Raw genomic sequence first — 27,901 nt, forward strand, 5'->3', positions numbered from 1 at the left:
CTCATGTTATAATATAATAGTCTAGAGAGAGAGAGACTGTACTCTGATGTTATAATATAATAGTCTAGAGAGAGAGAGACTGTACTCTGATGTTATAATATAATAGTCTAGAGAGAGAGACTGTACTCTCATGTTATAATATAATAGTCTAGAGAGAGAGAGAGACTGTACTCTGATGTTATAATATAATAGTCTAGAGAGAGAGACTGTACTCTCATGTCCGTAATATAATAGTTTAGAGAGAGAGAGACTGTACTCTCATGTCCATAATATAATAGTTTAGAGAGAGAGACTGTACTCTCATGTCCATAATATAATAGTCTAGAGAGAGAGACTGTACTCTCATGTCCATGATATAATAGTCTAGAGAGAGAGAAACTGTACTCTCATGTCCATAATATAATAGTCTAGAGAGAGAGAGACTGTACTCTCATGTCCATAATATAATAGTCTAGAGAGAGAGACTGTACTCTCATGTCCATAATATAATAGTTTAGAGAGAGAGACTGTACTCTCATGTCCATAATATAATAGTCTAGAGAGAGAGAAACTGTACTCTCATGTCCATAATATAATAGTCTAGAGAGAGAGAGACTGTACTCTCATGTCCATAATATAATAGTCTAGAGAGAGAGACTGTACTCTCATGTCCATAATATAATAGTTTAGAGAGAGAGACTGTACTCTCATGTCCATAATATAATAGTTTAGAGAGAGAGACTGTACTCTCATGTCCATAATATAATAGTTTAGAGAGAGAGACTGTACTCTCATGTCCATAATATAATAGTTTAGAGAGAGAGACTGTACTCTCATGTCCATAATATAATAGTCTAGAGAGAGAGAAACTGTACTCTCATGTCCATAATATAATAGTCTAGAGAGAGAGAGACTGTACTCTCATGTCCATAATATAATAGTCTAGAGAGAGAGACTGTACTCTCATGTCCATAATATAATAGTTTAGAGAGAGAGACTGTACTCTCATGTCCATAATATAATAGTCTAGAGAGAGAGACTGTACTCTCATGTCCATAATATAATAGTCTAGAGAGAGACTGTACTCTCATGTCCATAATATAATAGTCTAGAGAGAGAGACTGTACTCTCATGTCCATAATATAATAGTCTAGAGAGAGAGACTGTACTCTCATGTCCATAATATAATAGTCTAGAGAGAGACACTGTACTCTCCTGTCCATAATATAATAGTCTAGAGAGAGAGACTGTACTCTCATGTTATAATATAATAGTCTAGAGAGAGAGAGAGACTGTACTCTCATGTCCATGATATAATAGTCTAGAGAGAGAGAAACTGTACTCTCATGTCCATGATATAATAGTCTAGAGAGAGAGAAACTGTACTCTCATGTCCATAATATAATAGTCTAGAGAGAGAGAGACTGTACTCTCATGTCCATAATATAATAGTCTAGAGAGAGAGACTGTACTCTCATGTCCATAATATAATAGTTTAGAGAGAGAGACTGTACTCTCATGTCCATAATATAATAGTCTAGAGAGAGAGAGACTGTACTCTCATGTCCATAATATAATAGTCTAGAGAGAGAGACTGTACTCTCATGTCCATAATATAATAGTTTAGAGAGAGAGACTGTACTCTCATGTCCATAATATAATAGTCTAGAGAGAGAGACTGTACTCTCATGTCCATAATATAATAGTCTAGAGAGAGACTGTACTCTCATGTCCATAATATAATAGTTTAGAGAGAGAGACTGTACTCTCATGTCCATAATATAATAGTCTAGAGAGAGAGAGACTGTACTCTCATGTCCATAATATAATAGTCTAGAGAGAGAGACTGTACTCTCATGTCCATAATATAATAGTCTAGAGAGAGAAGCTGTACTCTCATGTTATAATATAATAGTCCAGAGAGAGAGACTGTACCCTCATGTTATAATATAATAGTCTACAGAGAGAGAGACTGTACTCTCATGTCCATAATATAATAGTCTAGAGAGAGAGAGACTGTACTCTCATGTCCATAATATAATAGTCTAGAGAGAGAGACTGTACTCTCATGTTATAATATAATAGTCCAGAGAGAGAGACTGTACCCTCATGTTATAATATAATAGTCTACAGAGAGAGAGACTGTACTCTCATGTCCATAATATAATAGTCTAGAGATAGAGACTGTACTCTCATGTCCATAATATAATAGTCTAGAGAGAGAGAGACTGTACTCTCATGTCCATAATATAATAGTCTAGAGAGAGAGACTGTACTCTCATGTTATAATATAATAGTCCAGAGAGAGAGACTGTACCCTCATGTTATAATATAATAGTCTACAGAGAGAGAGACTGTACTCTCATGTCCATAATATAATAGTCTAGAGATAGAGACTGTACTCTCATGTCCATAATATAATAGTCTAGAGAGAGAGACTGTACTCTCATGTCCATAATATAATAGTCCAGAGAGAGAGACTGTACTCTCATGTCCATAATATAATAGTCTAGAGAGAGAGACTGTACTCTCCTGTCCATAATATAATAGTCCAGAGAGAGAGACTGTACTCTCCTGTCCATAATATAATAGTCTAGAGAGAGAGACTGTACTCTCCTGTCCATAATATAATAGTCCAGAGAGAGAGAGACTGTACTCTCCTGTCCATAATATAATAGTCTAGAGAGAGAGACTGTACTCTCCTGTCCATAATATAATAGTCTAGAGAGAGAGAGACTGTACTCTCATGTCCATAATATAATAGTCTAGAGAGAGAGACTGTACTCTCATGTCCATAATAGTCTAGAGAGAGAGAGAGACTGTACTCTCATGTCCATAATAGTCTAGAGAGAGAGAGAGACTGTACTCTCATGTCCATAATATAATAGTCCAGAGAGAGAGACTGTACTCTCCTGTCCATAATATAATAGTCTAGAGAGAGAGACTGTACTCTCATGTCCATAATAGTCTAGAGAGAGAGACTGTACTCTCAGGTCCATAATATAATAGTCTAGAGAGAGACTGTTCTATCCTGTCCATAATAGACAATACCTTCCTGGAACCTTGATGAGCACCAGTCTTCCACCACATGAGGGGAATCATTAAGATGAGCACCGAGAGTCAGCCTATAATGAAGTGACACCCCAACTAGACCTACAGGCCCCCGCTTCATTTCGGCGGCAATGACTCTGTACTGTATCTTCCTGTAGTTAGATGACCAGTCAACAGAACAGTACCTCTTTAGTGTAGTGTCCTGTAGTTAGATGACCAGTCAACAGTACATTACCTCTCTCTAGTGTCCTGTAGTTAGATGACCAGTCAACAGTACAGTACCTCTCAACAGTACAGTACCTCACTGGAATGGTAGATTTGCAGTGGAAGAATGTGCAAAGTAGAAAAATAATGGGGTGCAAAGGAGAAAAATAAATAAAATACAGTAGGGAAAGAGGTAGTTGTTTGGGCTAAATTATAGGTGGGTTATGTACAGGTGCAGTAATCTGTGAGCTGCTCTGACAGTTGGCGCTTAAAGCTAGTGAGGGAGATAAGTGTTTCCAGTTTCAGAGATTTTTGTAGTTCGTTCCAGTCATTGGCAGCAGAGAACTGGAAGGAGAGGCGGCCAAAGAAAGAATTGGTTTTGGGGGTGACTAGAGAGATATACCTGCTGGAGCGTGTGCTACAGGTGGAAGATGCTATGGTGACCAGCGAGCTGAGATAAGGGGGGACTTTAGATGACCAGTCAACAGTACAGTACCTCTCTAGTGTCCTGTAGTTATATGACCAGTCAACAGTACAGTACCTCTCATGTGTCCTGTAGTTAGATGACCAGTCAACAGTACAGTACCTCTCTCTAGTGTCGTGTAGTTAGATGACCAGTCAACAGAACAGTACCTCTCTCTAGTGTCGTGTAGTTAGATGACCAGTCAACAGTACAGTACCTCTCATGTGTCCTGTAGTTAGATGACCAGTCAACAGTACAGTACCTCTCTAGTGTAGTGTCCTGTAGTTAGATGACCGGTCAACAGTACAGTACCTCTCATGTGTCCTGTAGTTAGATGACCAGTCAACAGTACAGTACCTCTCTAGTGTAGTGTCCTGTAGTTAGATGACCAGTCAAAGTACAGTACCTCTCTAGTGTCCTTTAATTAGATGACCAGTCAACAGTACAATACCTCTCATATGCCCTGTAGTTAGATGACCAGTCAACAGAACAGTACCTCTTTAGTGTAGTGTCCTGTAGTTCAATGACCAGTCAACAGTACAGTACCTCTCTAGTGTCCTGTAGTTAGATGACCAGTCAACAGTACAGTACCTCTCATATGCCCTGTAGTTAGATGACCAGTCAACAGAACAGTACCTCTTTAGTGTCCTGTAGTTAGATTTTTTTTATTTTTTTATTTCACCTTTATTTAACCAGGTAGGCAAGTTCAGAACAAGTTCTCATTTACAATTGCGACCTGGCCAAGATAAAGCAAAGCAGTTCGACACATACAACGACACAGAGTTACACATGGAGCAAAACAAACATACAGTCAATAATACAGTATAAACAAGTCTATATACGATGTGAGCAAATGAGGTTAGATAAGGGAGGTAAAGGCAAAAAAGGTCATGGTGGCAAAGTAAATACAATATAGCAAGTAAAACACTGGAATGGTAGATTTGCAGTGGAAGAATGTGCAAAGTAGAAATAAAAATAATGGGGTGCAAAGGAGCAAAATAAATAAATCAATAAAATACAGTAGGGAAAGAGGTAGTTGTTTGGGCTAAATTATAGGTGGGTTATGTACAGGTGCAGTAATCTGTGAGCTGCTCTGACAGTTGGTGCTTATAGCTAGTGAGGGAGTTAAGTGTTTCCAGTTTCAGAGATTTTTGTAGTTCGTTCAAGTCATTGGCAGCAGAGAACTGGAAGGAGAGGCGGCCAAAGAAATAATTGGTTTTGGGGGTGACTAGAGAGATATACCTGTGGAGCGTGTGCTACAGGTGGAAGATGCTATGGTGACCAGCGAGCTGAGATAAGGGGGGACTTTAGATGACCAGTCATCAGTACAGTACCTCTCTCTAGTGTCCTGTAGTTAGATGACCAGTCAACAGTACAGTACCTCTCTCTAGTGTCCTGTAGTTAGATGACCAGTCAACAGTACAGTACCTCTCTCTAGTGTCCTGTAGTTAGATGACCAGTCAACAGTACAGTACCTCTCTCTAGTGTCCTGTAGTTAGATGACCAGTCAACAGTACAGTACCTCTCTCTGGTGTCGTGTAGTTAGATGACCAGTCAACAGACCAGTCAACCTCTTTAGTGTAGAGTCCTGTAGTTTAATCACCATATATTACCTCTCTAGGGGTATTTCCCAATAATTAATTATTCCTCCTGATGTGTTCACTACTTGCGACAGTCATTTCCTGTCAAATACGTGGAGGGAAGTGAACAAGTGCACAAGAGAAAGAAGAGATAATTGGAATGCATCTTAGTGCTCTTTCCAGTCCTTCATAGCCACATTCAGCAGTCAACAATCTCTCAAGCTGCCAGGCTTCTCATTGGCTTGTCCTCTGGTCCCTCATGTTCCACTTCTTTGATGTTTCTGTTGTTTTTATTAGTTCCTGATTTGTTTCTCCTCTCCAGCACTCAGAGATAATGGAGGAGGCACTTGGGTCAATTTGGCCTGCAGATTCCTACCAAGCACTTTAGCCGCTATTTATGATTCCGTGCCACTTTTTAAATGGTTGAAATTGGAAACAGAGAGAAATGACTTCTCTTCCCACCACCACCATATACTTTCCCTGTGAGCATCAGCGCTTATCAAACAGAGGATAAAAAACCTCCCTTGTGCATTTTACCTCTGATTAAATTAGACCTGGCCTGGTAGGCTCACCTCAGTATCTGTCACGGCTCACTAAAATGAAATTCCACTTCTCGGAAAAGAAGGGAGATTAATGAATGCCCTTTGTAATAAATGAAATGGGAATCACAAATATGCCCAGTCATGAAATGTAATTGTGCTGCTTTCTGGTAACTGGTTTGGCTGGGCGGTGGTGTGTAGGGAGCAATGGAGAGGAAGACATTAGGAGAGGGAGAAGAGTAGGGAAGAGAGGAGAGGGAGAAGAGTAGGGAAGAGAGGAGAGGGAAGGGAAAAGTGAGGGAGAAGAGGACTGGAGAAGAGAAGAGCTAGGTAGAGGAGGGGAGAGAGGAGAAGAGGTGGAGTGTGTGAGTGAGAGGGGGTTAAATGTAGCGCGTAACGCACAGTCTGAGCAAGCTAATGAAGCGACTGTTTATGACCAAACCAATGCTATTGTGTCCTCACCTGAATGGCAAAAGAGGCTTTAAAACACACCAGTGCACACACACACACACACACATTCACGCTCATAACCTCCTACTCTCATACACACACACACTTATACACATATTCACACACATTCATGCTCAAACACTGACACACATGCACACACGACTCATCAGACACACAGCTCTTCACACACAGCTCTTCACACACAGCTTTTCACACACAGACAGCTCTTCACACACAGGCACACAGCTCTTCACACAGACACACAACCTCACACACACACACAACTTTTCACACACAGACACACAACTCTTCACACACAGGCACACAGCTCTTCACACACAGGCACACAGCTCTTCAGGCACACAGCTCTTCGCACACAGGCACACAGCTCTTCACACACAGGCACACAGCTCTTCACACACAGGCACACAGCTCTTCACACAGACACACACCTCTTCACACATAGACACGCAACTTCACACACAGACACGCAACGCTTCACACACAGACACACAGCTCTTCACACACAGGCACACAGCTCTTCACACACAGGCACACAGCTCTTCACACACAGGCACACAGCTCTTCACACACAGGCACACAGCTCTTCACACACAGGCACACAGCTCTTCACACACAGGCACACAGCTCTTCACACACAGGCACACAGCTCTTCACACACAGGCACACAGCTCTTCACACACAGGCACACAGCTCTTCACACACAGGCACACAGCTCTTCACACACAGGCACACAGCTCTTCACACACAAGCACACAGCTCTTCACACACAGGCACACAGCTCTTCACACACAAGCACACAGCCCTTCACACACAGGCACACAGCACTTCACACAGACACAAGCCTCTTCACACACAGACACACAACTCTTCACACACAGACACACAACTCTTCACACACAGACACACAGCTCTTCACACACAGGCACACAACTCTTCACACAGACACACGACTCTTCATTGGCTTAATCAATTTGTTTTGTGCCATTGGAATTGAATCTGTCCCTGTCAAAATGCCTAAACATCTTTATGAAAAAGTAGTGTTTGATGACTATGAATACACACAGGGCTTCACACCAGTGTCTGTCTGTGTTTGCTCTTTTTTGGTCTTTAGTTTGGGTCACATGAAGTGTTTTGATCGGTAGTTATTTGTGTGCTTTAATGTTGTTCACACTGTGGGTGTTTTCATGTGGCTCTAGGAGCATCAATACCTTGCTGGGATGCTGTGAACTCCCCAGAACCACCCAGCAGCACCTATCAAAGAAACCCAGTACCATAACACTGCTTCTTCCACAACACACACACACACACACAGTGCACCACAGACAACCACACTACTAAATACAATAAAAGCAGAAAACACGATAAGGAAAATAAGTCATACTAATTAGCTGCTAATTCTTTTGAGGACTGCGCCGGCTTGATAAAGGACCAGTGCTAAAGCTCATTAAAGAATGAGACATGCAGCGTTGGACATTTACATTTTCTTTTACAGCATTATTTTTAATCCCGCTTTATGAAGTTGCCTGCATGGCGTGTGTGGGCGGGAGGGAGGGAGGGAGGGAGGGAGGGGGCGGGAGGGCGGGAGGGAGGGAGGGAGGGAGGGAGGGGGGGGAGGGAGGGAGGGAGGGCGGGAGGGGGGAGGGAGGGAGGGAGGGAGGGCGGGAGGGAGGGAGGGCGGGGAGGGAGGGAGGGAGGGAGGGGGGGGGGGTGCTTCACTCGTCTTTTAGAGCAATGTCGTTCTTCCTACCAGGCAGCGGGGGTCTCAGCCTCACGCACATTAGCAGCTCCATGAGCCTTTGTTGCCACCTAGGGTTCACTTCTGTCCTCTCTTCGCTCTCCTCCTCCTCCCCCTCTCCTCCTTGCTCTCCTTGTGGGGGGAGTAGTCTCCCTGTTTCTCTCTCTTCCCCTCCTCTCTACCCTCCTTCTTTCCTCTCCTCCTCCTCTCCTTCTCCCGTGTGGGGGGAGTAGTCTCCCTGTTTCTCTCTCTCCCCCTCCTCTCTACCCACCTTCTTTGCTCTCCTCCTCCTCTCCTTCCAGACTCACATGTTGAGAGCAGCAGTAGCAGTGTGTGAGAAAGCAGGAGCACGGTGGACGACAGGCTCTGCATGCCCTTTAAGAACACCAAACTCAATTAGAATAAAAAGTATGGCATTTCATTATCATCTGTATATGCTGCTGGTGCCAGAAGGCTGGGGACCCATGGAGAGCTCTCCCTTCCTGTCTCTCTCTTTCCCCCATCCCCTCTCCCCCTACCTTTCTTCCAGAGGGGAGGGATGGAGATATGCCAGAGCCTGTCAGTTTCTCCCTCTTATCCCCTCTTCCTCCACTGCTCTCTCCCTTTTGCCAGGCCCTCTGAGACATCTTCCTGGTAGCTCTCTGCCTCTCCATTCTGCTCCTCACAGAGCAAATATCACTCTGTCTGTCAGGGAGCCTGACACAAGGCTGGACCCACTATCTCACTCTCCTGTTTCTGTTACGGAACAGGCCCAGGGTTTCTCCTAGCCTGGTGCCAGATCTAATGGCCGTGGTCATATTGGATCGGGTACACCACAGCATAGAGTTGTGGTTCGTTACTTGTCTTTGTTCATGTCCTCCATTTCCAATGGCGTCTCTAATGAATCCCACAGCAGTGATAGTAATGATCATATCAGCACGTTTCTATGTTTCTAATGGCCATCTCTCTCCTTAGCTCCTTCAGTGTATATTGTGTAGTGCCGTCATACTCCTGGGAGGGAGGTGGATGGAGGGGAGAGGAGGAGATTAGCAGCAGGCCCTGCAAATCAGTCCCCAAGAGGCCAGGAACAGGGGTGTCTCCCCTCCCCCTTCTCTCCAGGGACAGACACTACATCAAGGAAGGAGAAAGAGGGAGGGAGGGAGGGAGGGATCTGCCTGGGGATGTGATAGTGAATGGTACCACAGGTAATTGGAAAATTGGCAGGCTTGTCAGAGAGATTTGGTGGATGGCACAGGCCGATATGTACGGCGGCCGGGGTTCACAACATGTCATCCCCGGCAACGATAGATTTATATCGGCCCACAAGGACCGGGCGGAGGAGGGAAGTAGAGAAGTATCCTGAGTTCAGGAAAAAGTAAGGCATTTTTCACCAGCGGCAGGCTGCATATCAAAAGTGTGTCCAGAGAGGTGCAGACACAGACAAGGTTTGTGTGAGTTACAGGGTGATATATGAACCAGAACTAAACTCTGGCCCCTGGTTGATTTATGACTCCACAGTTACTGTCTTATAGTTAACAAGCCTGGGGGATCCTGCTACGTAGTTAGGCCACGTCCCAATTGGCACCCTAGTCCCAGTTCACCCTATTCACCGGGCCAAAAGGGAGGGCCCATAGGGCTCTGGTCAAAAGTAGTGTACTAGATAGGTGAAAAGGTGCCATTTGGGACGCATCCTTAGATACTGTATGTGGCGAGAGATACTCTGAATACCTGGGAGGGGGCTTGATGTTTAGATACTCAATTCGCCCAATTAGCTGCTGTTGAAGTGCACTTGGGAGGTTTGGGAGATTTGCTCTTGTGTTATAATAAATACCATAGGAAATAGGGTTATGGATGAAGACTCATAAAAACAAAATAACCGTCATAACAAAGTTTTTTTTTGTGGAACGAACAGATGACTGAACGGCCGGGCATTCGTGAGGTTGAGTACAAACTTTGTTGTTAGCAAACCAGTCTTCAGTTGCCTAGACAATGCCCCCCTCCCTACAGCAGCAGCACATGAATTCAGGAGCTGAGGAGAGGAGAGAATGTGCATCTTAGAAAGAAAATATATATATCCAGTACCAGTCAAAAGTTTGGACACACCTTCTCATTCAAGGGTTTTTCTTAATTTTTTACTATTTTCTACATAGTAGAATAATAGTGAAGACATCAAAACTATGAAATAACACATATGGAATCAAGTAGTAAGCAAAAAAGTGGTAAATAAATCTAAATATATTTAATATTTGAGATTCTTCAAAGTCCATATTATGGCAAGAACAGCTCAAATAAGCAAAGAGAAATGACAGTCCATCATTAGTTTAAGACATGAAGGTCAGTCAATCTGGCAAATTTAATGAACTTTGAAAGTTTCTTCAAGTGCAGTCACAAAAACCATCAACCGCTATGATGAAACTGTCTCTAATGAAGACCGCCACAGAAAAGGAAGACCCAGATTTACCTCTGCTGCAGAGGATAAGTTCATTAGAGTTAATTGCACCTCAGATGGCAGCCCAAATAAATGCTTCACAGAGTTCAAGTAACAGACACATCTCAACCACAACTGTTCAGAGGAGACTGTGTGAATCAGGCCTTCATGGTCGAATTGCTACAAAGAAACCACTACTAAAGGACACTAATAATAATAAGAAGAGACTTGCTTGGGCCAAGAAACACGAGCAATGGACAGTAGACCAGTGGAAATCTGTCCTTAGGTCTGATGATTCTAAATGTCAAATTTTTGGTTCCAAACTCCGTGTCTTTGTGAGACGCAGAGTAGGTGAACGGATGATCCCCGCATGTGGGGTTCCCACTGTGAAGCATGGAGGAGGAGGTGCGATAGTGTGGGGGTGCTTTGCTGGTGACACTGTCTGTGATTTATTTAGAATTCAAGGCACAGTTAACCAGCATGGCTACCACAGAATTCTGCATCGATACGCCATCCCATCTGGTTTGCACTTAGCTGGACTATCATTTGTTTTTCAACAGGACAATGACCCAAAACACACCTCCAGGCTGTGTAAGGGCTATTTGACCAAGAGGGGGAGTAATGGTGCTGCATCAGATGACCTGGCCTCCACAATCACCCGAACTCATCCAAACTGAGATGGTTTGGGATGAGTTGGCTGCTTTTCCTTCACTCTGCGGTCCAACAAGTTCTCAGCATATGTGGGAACACCTTCAAGACTGTTTGAAAAGCATTCCTCATGAAGCTGGTTGAGAGAATGCCAAGAGTGTGCAAAGCTGCCATCAAGGCAACGGGTGGCTACTTTGGAGAATCTCAAATATAAAATATACTTTGATTTGTTTCATTATTTTTGGTTACTACATGATTCCATATGTTATTTCATAGTTTTGATGTCTTCACTACTATTCTACAATGTAGAAAATAGTACTATTTAAGAAAAACCCTTGAATGAGTAGGTGTGTCCAAACTTTTTACTGGTACTGTAAATATACAGTGCATTTGGAAAGTATTCAGACCCATTGACTTTTTCCACATTTTGTTACGTACAGCCTTTTTCTAAAATGTATTAAATTGTTTTTTCCCCTCATCAATCTACACACAATACCCCATAATTACAAAACAAAAACAGATTTTTAGAATTAAATAAATCACATTTACATAAGTATTCAGAACCTTTACTCAGTACCTTGTTGAAGCACCTTTGGCAGCGATTACAGCCTTGAGTCTTCTTGGGTATGACGCTACAAGCTTGGCACACCTGTATTCTTCTCTGCAGATCCTCTCAAGCTCTGTCATGTTGGATGGGGAGCGTCGCTGCACAGCTATTTTCAGGTCTGTCTAGAGATGTTCAATTGGGTTCAAGTCCGGCTCTGTCTGTGCCACTCAGGGACATTCAGAGACTTGTCCCAAAGCCCTCATGCGTTGTCTTAGCTGTGTGCTTAGGGTCATTGTCTTGTTGGAAGGTGAACCTTCACCCCAGTCTGAGGTCCTGAGCGCTCTGGAGCACGTTTTCATCAAGGATCTCTCTGTACTTAACTCTGTTCATCTTTCCCTCGATCCTGACTAGTCTGACTAGTCTCCGCCGCGGAAAGACATCCCCACAACATGATGCTGTTACCACCATGCTTCATCATAGGGATGGTGCCAGGTTTCCTCCAGGCGTGATGCTCGGCATTCAGACCAAAGAGTTCCATCTTGGTTTCATCAGACCAGAGAATCTTGTTTCTCATGGTCTGAGAGTCCTTTAGGTGCCTTTTGGCAAACTCTAAGCGGGCTGTCATGTGCCTTTTACTGAGTCGCCTCCATCTAGCCACTCTACCATAAAGGCATGATTGGTGGAGTGTTGCAGAGATGGTTGTCCTTCTGGAAGGTTCTCCCATCTCCACAGAGGAACTCTGGAGCTCTGTTAGAGTGACCATCAGGTTTTTGGTCACCTCCCTGACCAAGGCCCTTCTCCCCCGATTGCTCAGTTTGGCCGGGTGGCCAGATCTAGGAAGAGTCTTGGCAGTCCCAAACTTTTTAGAATGATGGAAGCCACTGTGTTCTTGGGGACTTTCAATGCTGCAGCTATTTTTTAGTACCCTTCCCCAGATTTGTGCCTCTACACAATCTTGTCCCGGAGCTCTACGGACAATTCCTTCGACCACATGGCTTGGTTTTTGCTCTGACATGCACTGTCAACTGTGTGACTTTATATAGACAGGTGTGTGCCAAATCATGTCCAATCAATTGAATTTACCACAGGTCGACTCCAATCAAGTTGTAGAAACATCTCAAGGATGATCAATGGAAACAAGTTGCACCTGGGCTCAATTTCAAGTCTCATAGCAAAGGGTTTGAATAGTTATGTAAATAAGGTATTTCTGTTTTTAATTTTTAATAAATTAGCAAAAATCCTAAAAACCTGTTTTCGCTTTGTCATTGTGAGCTATTGCGTGTAGATTGGTGAGGGAAAAATGTAATCAATTTTAGATTAAGGCTGGAACGTAACAAAATGTGGTCACCGTAACTGTTATTATGGTGACCATGTCATTTGGATGACCAATAACCATCATTCATAATTCCATGACCATCACAGCCCTAATGGAGAGTCGACACTAGTGTTAAGGAGCACTTAGCAATGTACCGTAGCCACCTTGCTATGTGGTTAGATATAGAGGATATAAAGGATACTGTGAGAGGAAACTGAAAATCTAACGACTGCTTTAAGGAGTGTGTGTGTACACAGTGGGGCAAAAAAGTATTTAGTCAGCCACCAATTGTGCAAGTTCTCCAACTTAAAAAGATGAGAGAGGCCTGTAATTTTCATCATAGGTACACTTCAACTATGACAGACAAAATGAGAAAAAAAATCCAGAAAATCACATTGTATGATTTATTTTTATTTTTATTATTATTATTTTTAACCTTTATTTAACTAGGCAAGTCAGTTAAGAACAAATTCTTATTTTCAATGATGGCCTAGGAACAGTGGGTTAACTGCCTGTTCAGGGGCAGAACGACAGATTTGTACCTTGTCAGCTCGGGGACTTGAACTTTCAACCTTTCGGTTACTAGTCCAACACTCTAACCACTAGGCTAAATTTATTTGCAAATGATGGTGGAAAATAAGTATTTGGTCAATAACAAAAGTTTATCTCAATACTTTGCCAACAAAGGGTGACAGAGGTCAAATGTTTTCTGTAAGTCTTCACAAGGTTTTCACACACTGTTGCTGGTATTTTGGCCCATTCCTCCATGCAGATCTCCTCTAGAGCAGTGATGTTTTGGGGCTGTTGCTGGGCAACACGGACTTTCAACTCCCTCCAAAGATTTTCTATGGGGTTGAGATCTGGAGACTGGCTAGGCCACTCCAGGACCTTGAAATGCTTCTTACGAAGCCACTCCTTCGTTGCCCGAGCGGTGTGTTTGGGATCATTGTCATGCTGAAAGACCCAGCCACGTTTCATCTTCAATGCCCTTGCTGATGGAAGGAGGTTTTCACTCAAAATCTCACGATACATGGCCCCATTCATTCTTTCCTTTACATGGATCAGTCGTCCTGGTCCCTTTGCAGAAAAACAGCCCCAAAGCATGATGTTTCCACCCCCATGCTTCACAGTAGGTATGGTGTTCTTTGGATGCAACTCAGCATTCTTTGTCCTCCAAACACGACGAGTTGAGTTTTTACCAAAAAGTTCTATTTTGGTTTCATCTGACCATATGACATTCTCCCAATCTTCTTCTGGATCATCCAAATGCTCTCTAGCAAACTTCAGACGGGCCTGGCTTAAGCAGGGGGACACGTCTGGCACTGCAGGATTTGAGTCCCTGGCGGCGTAGTGTGTTACTGATGGAAGGCTTTGTTACTTTTGTCCCAGCTCTCTGCAGGTCGTTCACTAGGTCCCCCTGTGTGGTTCTGGGATTTTTGCTCACTGTTCTTGTGATCATTTTGACCCCACGGGGTGAGGTCTTGCGTGGAGCCCCAGATCGAGGGAGATTATCAGTGGTCTTGTATGTCTTCCATTTCCTAATAATTGCTCCCACAGTTGATTTCTTCAAACCAAGCTGCTTACCTATTGCAGATTCAGTCTTCCCAGCCTGGTGCAAGTCTACTATTTTGTTTCTGGTGTTCTTTGACAGCTCTTTGGTCTTGGCCATAGTGGAGTTTGGAGTGTGACTGTTTGAGGTTGTGGACAGGTGTCTTTTATACTGATAACAAGTTCAAACAGGTGCCATTAATACAGGTAACGAGGGAAGGACAGAGGAGCCTCTTAAAGAAGAAGTTACAGGTCTGTGAGAGCCAGAAATCTTGCTTGTTTGTAGTTGACCAAATACTTATTTTCCACCATAATTTGCAAATAAATTCATTAAAAATCCTACAATGTGATTTTCTGGATTTTTCTTTTCTCATTTTGTCTGTCATAGTTGAAGTGTACCTATGATGAAAATTACAGGCCTCATCTTTTTAAGTGGGAGAACTTGCACAATTGGTGGCTGACTAAATACTTTTTTGCCCCACTGTACATACACACGAACGTGCAGATGGACAGACCTACATGAGGTGTAGGCCTAGTGTAGATTCTTGGGGTGGATGTAAAGGACCGCTGTTTCTAACAGTGTGTATAGTGTGTAGATGTGGTTCTAAAACTCAGTGTGTATATTAACCTCCAGAGATGGAGATAATTGCATCTGTCAGAGTCGTTTAGTCACTGTTGCTGCTGTCGCCTGCCCCCTCTGGGCCCAGCCTCTCTACAGCTCTATGTTTTAATAGGAAATGGCTGCTGAGCAGTGTTGTTAGCAGGGAAGTCAGCACTAACTAACACCTGCACGACACTAACCTACCAACACTAACTACTTACCCTGTTGGTATTTTGACAGACCTTTCTAAAAATCTAATTTGTGGTTGTGAGTTAGGATGTGATTTGTCCAACTATGGTCTAAAGGACTTTGATATGTTTCACCTTCTACAGACCCATTTTGGGGACTTTGAATATTCTGTGTTGACCCTATTTATATGTTGTTTTATGTTTCAGGAGGAACATGAGGAGGACGAAGAGGACGATTCTGTCCAAGAGGAAACGACAGAGCACAAATTCCCAACCGAAATTCCCAACTGAATCAAAAACAACAGTTTTACCATATCTTGAGCACAATGATCAAATGTTAGTGGTCACCGGATGGTCAGTGTCGTCAATTCCGCTTGAAAGATCTGTAGCAAACAGGACAGTCTGCAGTGTCTCACCGTTTTACTGCCATTACTGCTCATCTCTAGCCTGGTCCCAGATCTGTTTGTGCTTTCTTGCAGCTAATGACTACACAACCACAAGATGACCCAAACAGATCTGGGACCATGCTAACTCATCTTTTCTCTTCAGTAAGATATGGGACAGAGCACAGAGGTACTACCCACGTAAGTTTTGTAGCCAGAGGAACAGTATATTTTAGAGAACAGAATGCATTTGGTTATCTTTTAGAGAGAATAGTATGTATTTTCAAACGGGACAGGGCTGAACCCTCACACTCGCTATGGTAACTGGAGATGTCACTGATATGTAGGTTTTATCATATAAATATACAATCTAGAATCTATTCTAGGTTATATATTCTAAAATGTTTTTCTATGGTTTGTATATAAGAACTTAATGAAAAAGCACATCAATGTATTCTGACAGAGAAGGTTTTCATTCAGTGGGGCCCAGTAATAGATTTGTGTTTTCAGGGGCATCCATCTTGGATTTAATTTGCAGCAGAGATGAAATCAAATAAATATAAAACCCAGGGAACGTGCCTGGCTGGACCAGTCCAGTCAGACTGTTAAAGGATATGTACCTGCTTGATGTTTTTATGAACTTGACCAACCAAACTTTTTCCCTCAGATCTATTTTCATACACTAATCAGAATACAGGATGATGTGCTCAGTAGTCTGTTCCAAGATCTGTGGTTTACATACACTGTATGTTGAGTATTCAGTGGTGTCCAGTATTTCTTATACAATCTCTCATCACCGTTGAATTGAAATAGTTTTGCCGTACAGGTCTTGTATCACTTTTGTTTTGGTGCTATTTGGTCTAGTTTTAGTTTTATATTTGTATGCATTTATGTTCATACTGTCTGACATGTCAGTAAGCTTATACACATGATGTGGCCTGTTGGTAGCACAATCCATTTGACGTCAGCGATCAGCTTTGTTTGTGGCCGCTCTACAAGTCAAAGGAAACAAACACAAGTAGGATTTCTTAGGCTTTTACCACAAGCTGTCTAGAAACTACAATCCAAGTCAACACGTTTTGCCTTTGATTTGCCTGTTTAAGTGCTACCAATGTATTATTCTATGTTTTGATTTAACATGAACGCAACAAGGAAAATGTCATGTTTGTTTGTTTTTTCCTGGGGGGATATGCATTTGCCAAGAGTATGTATTTAGATACTTTGGAAATGTTTAAATGCCAATTAACTTCATTTCCACAAATATATTATGGTTTTAATATCGTCTCTGTCTCTATGACATTCATTCAATTTGACTTTGTCAACATCAAAAAAGAACCCTCCTTATACAAAGCTTTGGGACAACTGCAGTCATAAGAATGAGAAAGGAAATTGCAACCATTCTGCTTGATCATTTTACATTAAATATATATAGGGAATAGGGTGCCATTTGGGATCCATGCTAGATCCTAGCCTACAGTAATGGAGTGTTGCGTAGGACCAGAAACAGCAGTGACTCCTCTGTGTTCCTTGGGTCATAATGTGTTGCTTTATATTATTTATCCTCACAAAGGACTCTCAGCCCCATTTAAACTGCAGTCATGTGCCAGCACTAGTAGGGGGCGGTGCTCCACACACACCCATGCTTATCTTTACAATCCTCCGAACATTTATACACAAACGCACACTCTTCCTCTTCCTTCCTTCAGTCTCTTTCTTTTCTCCTTTCTGTCTGCTTCTCTGTCCCTCTCACACACATTCTAATACAAAAAGATTGAAAAATGAAACGCTGTCAGATGGATCTTTATATTTTATCGCCTCACAAACCCCTGTCCCCATCCCCCATGTCAAGGCGGGAGAAGCATCCAGGCATTAATTCATTGAGGGGTGTAATGCCAATTTGTTTCAAAAAGGAACTATTCATTTTCCCATGTCAGGGAGGCAGGAGGGAACCCCTGTACAGCCGCTGAACCGTGAAAGACATTATCTGGAGGGCCTGTGTCTCTCCTTTTTGTGGGAGGAAAAGAGAGAGAAGAGTGTGTGTGTCTCCCTCGTTCAGGAAAAGGAAGAGACATGTTACAATGCTCTTTGATGGGAGGGGCGGCTGGTGCCGGCAGACGATAGAGCCGGGCCTCCCGCCTCCGTTTTCCCAGCATGCCGTCTGAGAAGGATGTCATTAGGCCTGCAATAACAGCGATGGGCATGTTAATGACAGTGGCCCGCTCTGTCGCCTCTTGCTCCGCCAATCTGTGTGCGTGCCCCGCCAATCTCTCGTCTACACCCCTATCTACAGTCGCAGCACAGGTCTTAAAAGTCCTTATACAGATCAACAGCCAGCTGTCTAGAGCAAAAGAGAAGAATGAACAAAGCACTCATGTATTAATGTTTCTTTATGTGTGGCCATACATAGATGGCGGATTTCAGACATTTGAAAAGGTCCTGAGAACAACGATATATGCAGGGGCGCAACATTCACTGGGAATGGGGGGGGGGGGAATGCCACTCCCCAACACATTCTGAAATTGCCTTTTGGTCCCCACAGTTTTATCATTGGAATGTGATACAAAACAAGGCAACAGTGTGATTTAGGACCATGCGGACACCTCCGAGCAGTCGGGTGTTTATCGTACTGGATAAAAATAAAATGTAAATAAAATGTAGAATTATGTTCCTGCAATTTCTTAAACCAAAGTTGCGCCCCTGGATATATGCCTTCCTCGGTGCTCACAAAGAATAGAATAAATGATTGCCCAGCACTGGGCACAAACTCGTGATGCTCAGGGTAAGAGGGCACTACTTAGACCACTGCACCAACACAATTCACAATGCTCTAGCAAGCCATGAGAATAGTTGATGATAGTTGATGGAAACAGCACTTTGTTTTTCATTATTTTGTTTTAAGCCTTCCCCAAACCATAGCCCTAACCTTAACCACTAGGAATTAATACCTAAACTTAACCATTGGAGTTGTTTCTGTTTTAACCCTGAAACCAGGCCGGAATTAATGCAATAAAAAAAAAATCTTATTGAGGCCACACAGGGCCAAGGAGATGTGATCCCATGCCCTGTTTCTTTATACTGTATATGTCCTCTTTATGAAGGGATGTTTTCTTGATGTTGAACAGCTTATAGACAACAGGGCTGCTTAAGTTGATGTGCTGATCTATGATTATAACAAAATGCTACAATGTAGAACTAGTATTTCAGGTTTTAGATGCTTTGATATCCTTCTTATTTGCCTGTCATTAATACACTTCTTGCAGAAACAACTGGGTGAAAGGTTTCTTAGCTTAGCAGTAAAAAGTGGACAAACTGTCAGTGCTTCTCCTCTCCAGTTAGCCCTAGTTTTTATATCTATGACGTGTCACACGTTAATCAGGTAGATCTATGTTTTGACAGCGTTGGCTTCAACACACACACACATTAGTGTTGCGCGGGTCAGGTGTTTGTTAACCCGCAATCGCCCGCAATTGCTAATAACCCATCAGCAACCACACGACATTATGTGATCAAGTGAAAATCTGAGGCCTGTACCCAACCCTCACCCACTAATATAGAAAGTGTGCTGTAGGCTACAGTCAAAGACAGCAAAAACAAATTAACATGGGGTGCAGGATGTTTTGGTTTTGCCTGATTTAGATATGTTTCTGATTATCATTTCTGAAATTTGGGTAGGCTATTTGTTAGTCAGCTTCTCTTTTGTCATTATATGTTGACCGAGAAGACTAAATAAACCCTTGCACAACAAAATTATGTAATAGGTCAATAGAATGAATACTTCAATCTACTACTAGGTGAAGTTTTCTCTGTCAACTTCTTTCGCGGAGCAAAGATGTTTCAGGACTGGGGAGAAAATACAATATGTAAAAAAAAAGAGAAGAAGAAAAAAAAAAGATTTTCTGTGCAAAATGTCCAAATGACATCAGCTTAACCGGTTGTAGGAATATAGAAGCTATGAAAATGACCCAAAGTGTTTCTGTTAAGATTTCAATTCAGCTTCAATGCATATTTTGTGGTTGAAATAATATAAACTTTTATGATGCTGACAGCATCTCAAGATGCAGAAAGAAAGAAATTATATTTCTCTGCACCTGTTCCCAAGTCCAAATGTAGCCTACATTCCCCAGATTCTCAAAAAGTTCTACATCTGCACCACCGAGAGCATCCTAATGGGTTGCATCACCGCCTGGTATGGCAACTGCTCGGCATCTGACCGTAAGGCACTACAGAGGGCAGTGCGTACAGCCCAGCACATCACTGGGGCCAAGATTCCTGCCATCCAGGACCTATCTACTAGGCGCTGTCAGAGGAAGGCCCAAAAAATTGTCAAAGACTCCAATCACCCAAGTCATAAATGTGACATACAATTGGATTTGATATTGGCCATATAGAGTACCACACACCTCTGAGGTGCCTTATTGCTGTTAGAGCAGGAAAATCAATGTTTTGACATGGTATATGGTCTGATATACCAGAGCTGTCAGCCAATCAGCATTCAGGGCTTAAACCACCCATGTTATAATTATAAATAAATCCCCTTTGCACATGCGCATAACTATAGATAAATCAGACAGGAGAGTTTGAGTGATGAAAGCTGGAAAGTAGATTTTTAAAAATCTGAGCAAGAAACACTTGGATGAACATAAAACACTATTTTTAATTGTGTTGTTATTATGTTCCAGATGTTAAGACTACAAACGGTTATAAATGGCCCATTTGCGAGATTGACTTGTCATTTCAATAGACAAAGGCTACAGTCTAAAATCTGGATTTATGATTCTAATAACATTTTTCCATAGTTTGCTTAGATAAAGGCAGGTAGCCTATAGCCCCTGATAGGCCTACATCTCATTTCAGATAGTCTACAGTAGCCTAGATAAGATGTAAACTGAACAATTTAGCAGCTTGCTTTAGCTCAAATTAACAGACTAATTTATTCAACATTAATAGCGAGGCGAAGAAGTGCTCTTTTTTCCCAATAGCTTACTGGAATAAGCTACTGAGAATGGGTTCATAATTTATCACTGAATGAAATATTAATAGTATATTTATGAACTGAATATGCTTGTCAACTGCCAGTGTTTATTTGTTTTTCATTTGTTTTACCTTTAGCCTAATCTGACTACTTAGTCGTGGTATATTGGTCATATACCACACCTCCTCAGGCCTTATTGCTTAAATAGGCTACTTGATGGCCAACAGAGGCAAATGTATAATTATTCACCTAAATAATTAGCCTAATGTCCGTTTCATTGAGGACTTTTCCCCCATAAAAATAACCACGCGAGGGAGTTCCACAACTTCCATTTCCAATGTCCACTCAGGCAGCCCCCGAGACTCAAGAACTGAGCATGCATAAAGCACTTCGCTTGATACAGTTTTCTTTAAGCAGTCAACATTAGAATGCAGTTTAAACCATCTCCAAGGGATTCATGTAGTGCGGCCAAAGTTGTTTTCCTGTTCTTTGTTTCTATTATTTATTGATGTGCATCGATTCTAGCGTATGAACGTGTTTTATGGAAAAATATTAGGAAATAGGTGTCTCTATAACCCCATAACTGGTAAAAAGTGCATGTGTGCTGCTCTCTCGCCTCTCGCTCAAATGACTCAGCCAATAACTGTATTGCTCCCTCAACACACACACCCACACCCACCCGTCCAGCCCTCCTAACCACTCACTCACTCACTCATCCACTCACACAGCAACAGCTTGCCTTACTGCCTGACAGTCAGTAGCAGGTCACAGTGAAATATACACTACCGTTAAAAAAGTTCAGTGTCACTTGGAAATGTCCTTGTTTTTGAAAGAAAAGCAAAATAAATTGTCCATTAAAATAACATCAAATTGATCAGAAATACAGTGTAGACAATGTTAATGGTGTAAATGACTACTGTAGCTGGAAACAGCAGATTTTTAATTGAATATCTACATAGGCATCCAGAGGCCCATGATCAGCAACCATCACTCCTGTGTTCCAATGGCATGTTGTTTTAGCTAATTCAAGTTTATCATTTTAAAAGGCTAATTGATCATTAGAAAACCCTTTTGCAATTATGTTACAGCTGAAAACTGTTGTTCTGATTAAAGAAGCAATACAACTGGCCTTCTTTAGACTAGTTGAGTATCTGGAGCATCAGCATTTGTGGGTTTGATTACAGGCTCAATTGTCCAGAAACAAATAACTTTCTTCTGAAATTCGTCAGTCTATTCTTGTTCTGTGAAGGCTATTCCATGCGAGAAATAGACAAGAAACTGAAGATTTGGTACAACGCTGTGTACTGCTCCCTTCACAGAACAGTGCAAACTGGCCCTAACCAGAATAGAAAGAGGAGTGGGAGACCCCGGTGCACAACTGAGCAAGAGGACAAGTACATTAGATGTCTAGTTTGAGAAACAGACGCCTCACAAGTCCTCTACTGGCTGCTTCATTAAATGGTACCCACAAAACACCAGTCTGAATGTCAACAGTGAAGAGGCGACTCCGGGATTCTGTCCTTCTAGGCAGAGTTGCAAAGAAAAAGCCATATCTCAGACTGGCCAATAAAAATAAAAGATTAAGATGGGCAAAATAACACAGACACTGGACAGAGGAAGATTGGAAAAAGGTGTTACGGACAGACAAATCTAAGTTTGAGGTGTTGGGATCACAAAGAAGAACATTCGTGAGACGTAGAAAAAATGAAAAGATGCTGGAGGAGTGCTTGACACCATCTGTCAAGCATGGTGGGGCCAATGTAATGGTCTGGGTGTGCTTTGGTGGTGGTAAAGTGGGAGATTTGTACAGGGTAAAAGGGATCTTGAAGATGGAAGGCTATCACTCCATTTTGCAATACCATGCCATACCCTGTGGACGGCGCTTAATTGGAGCCAATTTCCTCCTACAACAGGACAATGACCAAAAGCACAGCTCCAAACTATGCAAGAACTATTTAGGGAAGAAGCAGTCAGCTGGTATTCTGTCTATAATGGAGTGTCCAGCACAGTCACCAGATCTCAACCCTATTGAGCTGTTGCGGTGTCACGCCTTGGTCTTAGTATTTTGTGTTTTAGTTAATTAGTTGGTCAGGCCAGGGTGTGACATGGGTTTATGTTATTGTGTTGTCGTATTGGGTTTTTTGTAGGCATTGGGATTGTGGTTGATTAGGGGTGTGTTTAGGTTTGGCTGCCTGAGGCGGTTCTCAATCAGAGTCAGGTGATTCTTGTTGTCTCTGATAAGGAACCGTATTTAGGTAGCCTGGGTTTCACTGTGTATTTCGTGGGTGATTGTTCCTGTCTCTGTGTAGTGTTCACCAGATAGGCTGTAATAGGTTTCACGTTCCGTTTTGTTGTTTTTTGTATTTATTAGTTATTTCATGTATCGTTCCGTTTTTCTTCATTAAAAACACGAGTAACCACCACGCTGCATTTCGGTCCGACTCTCATTCAACAAACGAAGAACGCCGTTACATGTGGGAGCAGCTTGACCGTATGGTATGTAAGAAGTGCCCATCAAGCCAATCCAATTTGTGGGAGGAGCTTCAGGAAGCATGGGGTGGAATCTCTTCAGATTACCTCAACAAATTGACAACTAGAATGCCAAAGGTCTGCAAGGCTGTCATTGCTGCAAATGGAGGATTCTTCGACAAATGCAAAGTTTGATGGAAACAATTATTATTTAAATAAAAAATAATTGTTTATTACCTTGTCAACGTTTTGACTATATTTTCCATTCATTTTGCAAATTATTTCATGTATGTTTTCATGGAAAACAAGGGCATTTCTAAGTGACCCCAAACGTTTGAGCGGTAGCATATATATTTTTAAGAGAAATGCCAATGGCGACCGCGGTGCAACTTAGAAACAGCCCAAAACCTGCAAACCCAAGAACAATATATCATTACCCGCGACCTCGTTTTCAAAGTAGCCCAATTTGCCTGGAAATCAGCGAACATGGCAAAACTGTGTGTAGGCTATTCGGCACATGCACAGATGAGCCCTGTAGTTTAGGCTTATGCACTAATGCCTGATAGTCTAAAATAATGAAAGAAAACCTCAATATAGCCTGTAGATTTAAATTACACAATAATTATACATTTACAGATATTTTTAAGGTACAGTGTATTCCGAAAGTATTCAGACCCCTTGACTTTATCCACATTTTGTTAGATTGTGGCCTTCTAACTGAAATGGATTAAATGTTTTTTTCCCCTCAGCAGTCTACACACAATACCCCATAATGACAAAGCAAAAACTTATAGCAACAATAACAAAAAAACGAAATATCACATTTACATAAGTATTCAGACCTTTTACTCAGTACTTTGTTGAAGCACCTTTTGCAGTGATTACAGCATCAAGTCTTCTTGGGTATGATGCTACAAGCTTGGCACACCTGTATATGGGGAGTTTTTCCCATTCTTCTCTGCAGATCCTCTCAAACTCTGTCAGGTTGGATGGGGAGCATCGATGCACAGCTATTTTCAGGTCTCTACAGAGATGTTTGATCAGGTTCAAGTCCGGGTTCTGGCTGGGCCACTCAAGGACATTCAGAGACTTGTTTCACCGTGGGGATGGTATTGGCCAGGTCATGAGAGGTGCCTGGTTTCCAAAACATGTCCAATCAATTGAATTGACCACAGGTGGACTCCAAACAAGTTGTAGAAACATCTCAAGGATGATCAATGGGAACAGGATGCACCTGAGCTATATTTCGAGTTTCATAGCAAAGGGTCTGAATACTTATGTAAATAAAATGAGCAAAAATATACTGTACTCAATGTACTCATTGTACACACACACAGGAGCGAGGGTGGCTTGAGGGTGGACAAAATAAATTAGCATTTTTTTCAAACACCTGAAACAGCATTTTCCTACAATCTAGAATCATAATCATTATGTTTAATACTATATAATATATATATATATATAATATACCTCTTGAACTGTTTTGATCTTCCTGACCTGTTTATTTTGTAAGAAACTAAATATGGTTCTCTGCCTTTCTGCTAAAATGTAGGGAAAAGATTGAAAGGAATGTTTGTTTCCTTCAGTACATTCAGTACATTTAGTTATTTCTTGCTTTTCTAAAGTCTATCAACTTTGCCAGCAGGCATGTCTAAGATATAGACAAGCTAGCTACTCTAACTAGATTGATAGCCTGCAATGGCTTCTTGGTATCTAGTTATGAGGTTGGCAGATTGGGAAACCTATCTGGGCTAGCTAAATAGGTAGATAGGTGGCTAGTAGTATTACAGAAAAACAACAAATAAATACCAAAAAAATGTTGAGGGGGTACGTGCCCCTGTGTCCCTTATGGGAATGACTTCTCTGCACACACACTCCACCCCAGCAGTATGACTAATGTCCAGTCAGTTTGCCCTGGAGATATTACAGTAAAGATTTACTTAAGTGCCTCTGTGACATTTACAAGGAGATTTGAATATTTTACTCTGCTATCTCCTTCCTTCCTTCCTTTCTCTCTGTCCTTCCTCTCTCTCCTCTCTCTCACTCTTTCGCTTTCCTTCTCTCTCTCTCACTCTCGCTCTCTCACTCTCACTCTCACTCTCGCTCTCGCTCTCTCCAAGTTTTAATTGCTGTGGATAATTCCTAAGATATCATCTCAGTATGGAAGAGGTGCTTGAGTGACCTTTTCCAGGCTTACCGTGTTATGACAGTTTTTCTCCCTCTTTATTGCTGTGTGTGTGTGTGCGTGTGCGTGTGTGTGTGTGTGTGTGTGTGTGTATGTGTCTGTGTGTGTGTTTACGTTTGTGCGTGTGTGTGTGTGTGTGTGTGTGTGTGTGTGTCTGTGTGTGTGTTTATGTTTGTGTGTGTGTGTGTGTGTGTGTGTGTGTGTGTGTGTGTGTGTGTGTGTGTTTATGTTTGTGCGTGTGTGTGTGCGTGTGTGTGTGTGTATGTGTCTGTGTGTGTGTTTGTGCGTGTGTGTGCGTGTGTGTGTCTGTGTGTGTCTGTGTGCGTGTGTATGTGTCTGTGTGTGTGTCTGTGTGTGTGTGTGTGTGTGTGGATAAAGACACTCATTATGAGAGAAACTCCTGAAAAGGTTCCTAACACCATCAAGTCTCCCTCTTCACACAGCCACGTTAATGACTCTCTCACACACAAGCACGCACACACACTAGTTCATTCTGATACCTGGTTGTTGTGACAGCTGGAACAAGGAGCTGTTAGATTAAACACGGAGGAAGAAGACACGGTAAAAATTCTCATCTATTTACATTTAGGCACAAATAGCCCACCCAATCTACCTACCTCATCCCTATACAGTTTTTATTTACTTTTCTGCTCTTTTGCACACCAGTATCTCTACTTGCACATCATCATCTGCTCATGTATCACTCCAGTGTTAATCTGCTAAATTGTAATTATTCGCTCCTATGGGCTATTTATTGCCTACCTCCTCATGCCTTTTGCACACACTGTGTATAGACTTTATTTTTTCCCCTACTGTGTCATTGACTTGTTTATTGTGTTATTGGCTTGTTTATTGTTTACTCCATGTGTAACTCTGTGTTGTTGTCTGTGTCACACTGCTTTGCTTTATCTTGGCCAGGTCACCGTTGTAAATGAGAACTTGTTCTCAACTAGCCTACCTTGCTAAATAAAGGTGAAATCAAAATAAATGTCATAAAATAGGCAGGAGTTTCTGTCTGTTGTGTAATGTATTGTGTAAGATTCAGTTTATGTTGACAAAAAGACAAGAGAATATTAGTCCAACCTTTTCGCCATGCTTGCAAAATTCCATAGAAAGGACGTGAATTAGACCTTTAAAAAAAAAATCTCTCTCAGTTCCAATATATTGCTCTGTGTTTAGAGTTGTGCTTCATACTCACACGAAGAGGTTCTGTCCTTTGTGCTACCTGTCAAATTTACGACCTCATGAAAAGGTAAATACATTGAGGTACAAGGCCGTCCTGATACAGGCTACTGATGGTCTTCCTATTGAAGCTTTATGACAGGAGTAATTCACAGGTTACACAGGACCATCTACACACATACCCGTGTGTGTGTGTGTGTGTGTGTGTGTGTGTGTGTGTGTGTGTGTGTGTGTGTGTGTGTGTGTGTGTGTGTGTGTGTGTGTGTGTGTGTGTGCGTGAGTGTGTGTGTATATTCATGTGTGTGTGTGTGTGTGTGTGTGCGTGAGTGTGTGCGTATTCGTGTGTGTGTGTGTGTGTGTGTGTGTGCGTGCGTGCATTTGTGCGTGAGTGTGTATTCGTGTGTGTGTGTGTGTGTGTGTGTGTGTGTGTGTGTGTGTGTGTGTGTGTGTGTTTGTGTGTGTGTGTGTGTGCGCGTGCGTGTGATTGTGTGTGTCTCTTCCAGGGCCACATTCACTTGCTGCCTTGTCCAGTAATGGGCCTTACATCCAGATGAAGCAGATTGTAAGATACGTAGTGGGGCATATAGTGGGGCAAAAAAGTATTTAGTCAGCCACCAATTGTGCAAGTTCTCCCACTTAAAAAGATGAGAGAGGCCTGTAATTTTCATCATAGGTACACTTCAACTATGACAGACAAAATGAAAAAATAATAATAATAATCACATTGTAGGATTTTTAATGAATTTATTTGCAAAATATGGTGGAAAATAAGTATTTGGTCAATAACAAAGGTTTATCTCAATACTATACCCTTTGTTGGCAATGACAGAGGTCAAACGTTTTCTTCACAAGGTTTTCACACACTGTTGCTGGTATTTTGGCCCATTCCTCCATGCAGATCTCCTCTAGAGCAGTGATGTTTTGGGGCTGTTGCTGGGCAACACGGACTTTCAACTCCCTCCAAAGATTTTCTATGGGGTTGAGATCTGGAGACTGACTAGGCCAGTCCGGGACCTTGAAATGCTTCTTACGAAGCCACTCCTTCGTTGCCCGGGCGGTGTGTTTGGGATCATTGTCATGCTGAAAGACCCAGCCACGTTTCATCTTCAATGCCCTTGCTGATGGAAGGAGGTTTTCACTCAAAATCTCACGATACATGGCCCCATTCATTCTTTCCTTTACACGGATCAGTCATCCTGGTCCCTTTGCAGAAAAACAGCCGCAAAGCATGATGTTTCCACCCCCATGCTTCATAGTAGATATGGTGATCTTTGGATGCAACTCAGCATTCTTTGTCCTCCAAACACGACGAGTTGAGTTTTTACCAAAACGTTCTATTTTGGTTTCATCTGACCATATGACATTCTCCCAATCTTCTTCTGGATCATCCAAAAGCTCTCTAGCAAACTTCAGACGGGCCTGAACATGTAC

At 42.2% G+C, this 27,901-nt stretch overlaps 1 protein-coding gene across 4 annotated transcripts in view; it reads left to right on the forward strand.

Moving 5' to 3' along the window:
* Positions 1-16,944, forward strand: part of LOC135552020 (PHD finger protein 14-like) — a 119,908-nt gene extending 102,964 nt beyond the window's left edge. For all 4 annotated transcript variants that reach the window (XM_064983365.1, XM_064983366.1, XM_064983367.1 and 1 more), the window contains one exon: positions 15,487-16,944. In XM_064983365.1, the coding sequence (XP_064839437.1) occupies positions 15,487-15,570 (84 nt within the window). In that variant the 3' untranslated portion in view covers positions 15,571-16,944. The remainder of the gene's footprint in view (positions 1-15,486) is intronic.
* The last annotated feature ends 10,957 nt before the right edge of the window (positions 16,945-27,901 follow it).

The sequence above is a fragment of the Oncorhynchus masou genome, chromosome 13 (assembly GCF_036934945.1).
Source record: "Oncorhynchus masou masou isolate Uvic2021 chromosome 13, UVic_Omas_1.1, whole genome shotgun sequence".
In the NCBI taxonomy this organism is placed as follows: Eukaryota; Metazoa; Chordata; class Actinopteri; order Salmoniformes; family Salmonidae; genus Oncorhynchus; species Oncorhynchus masou.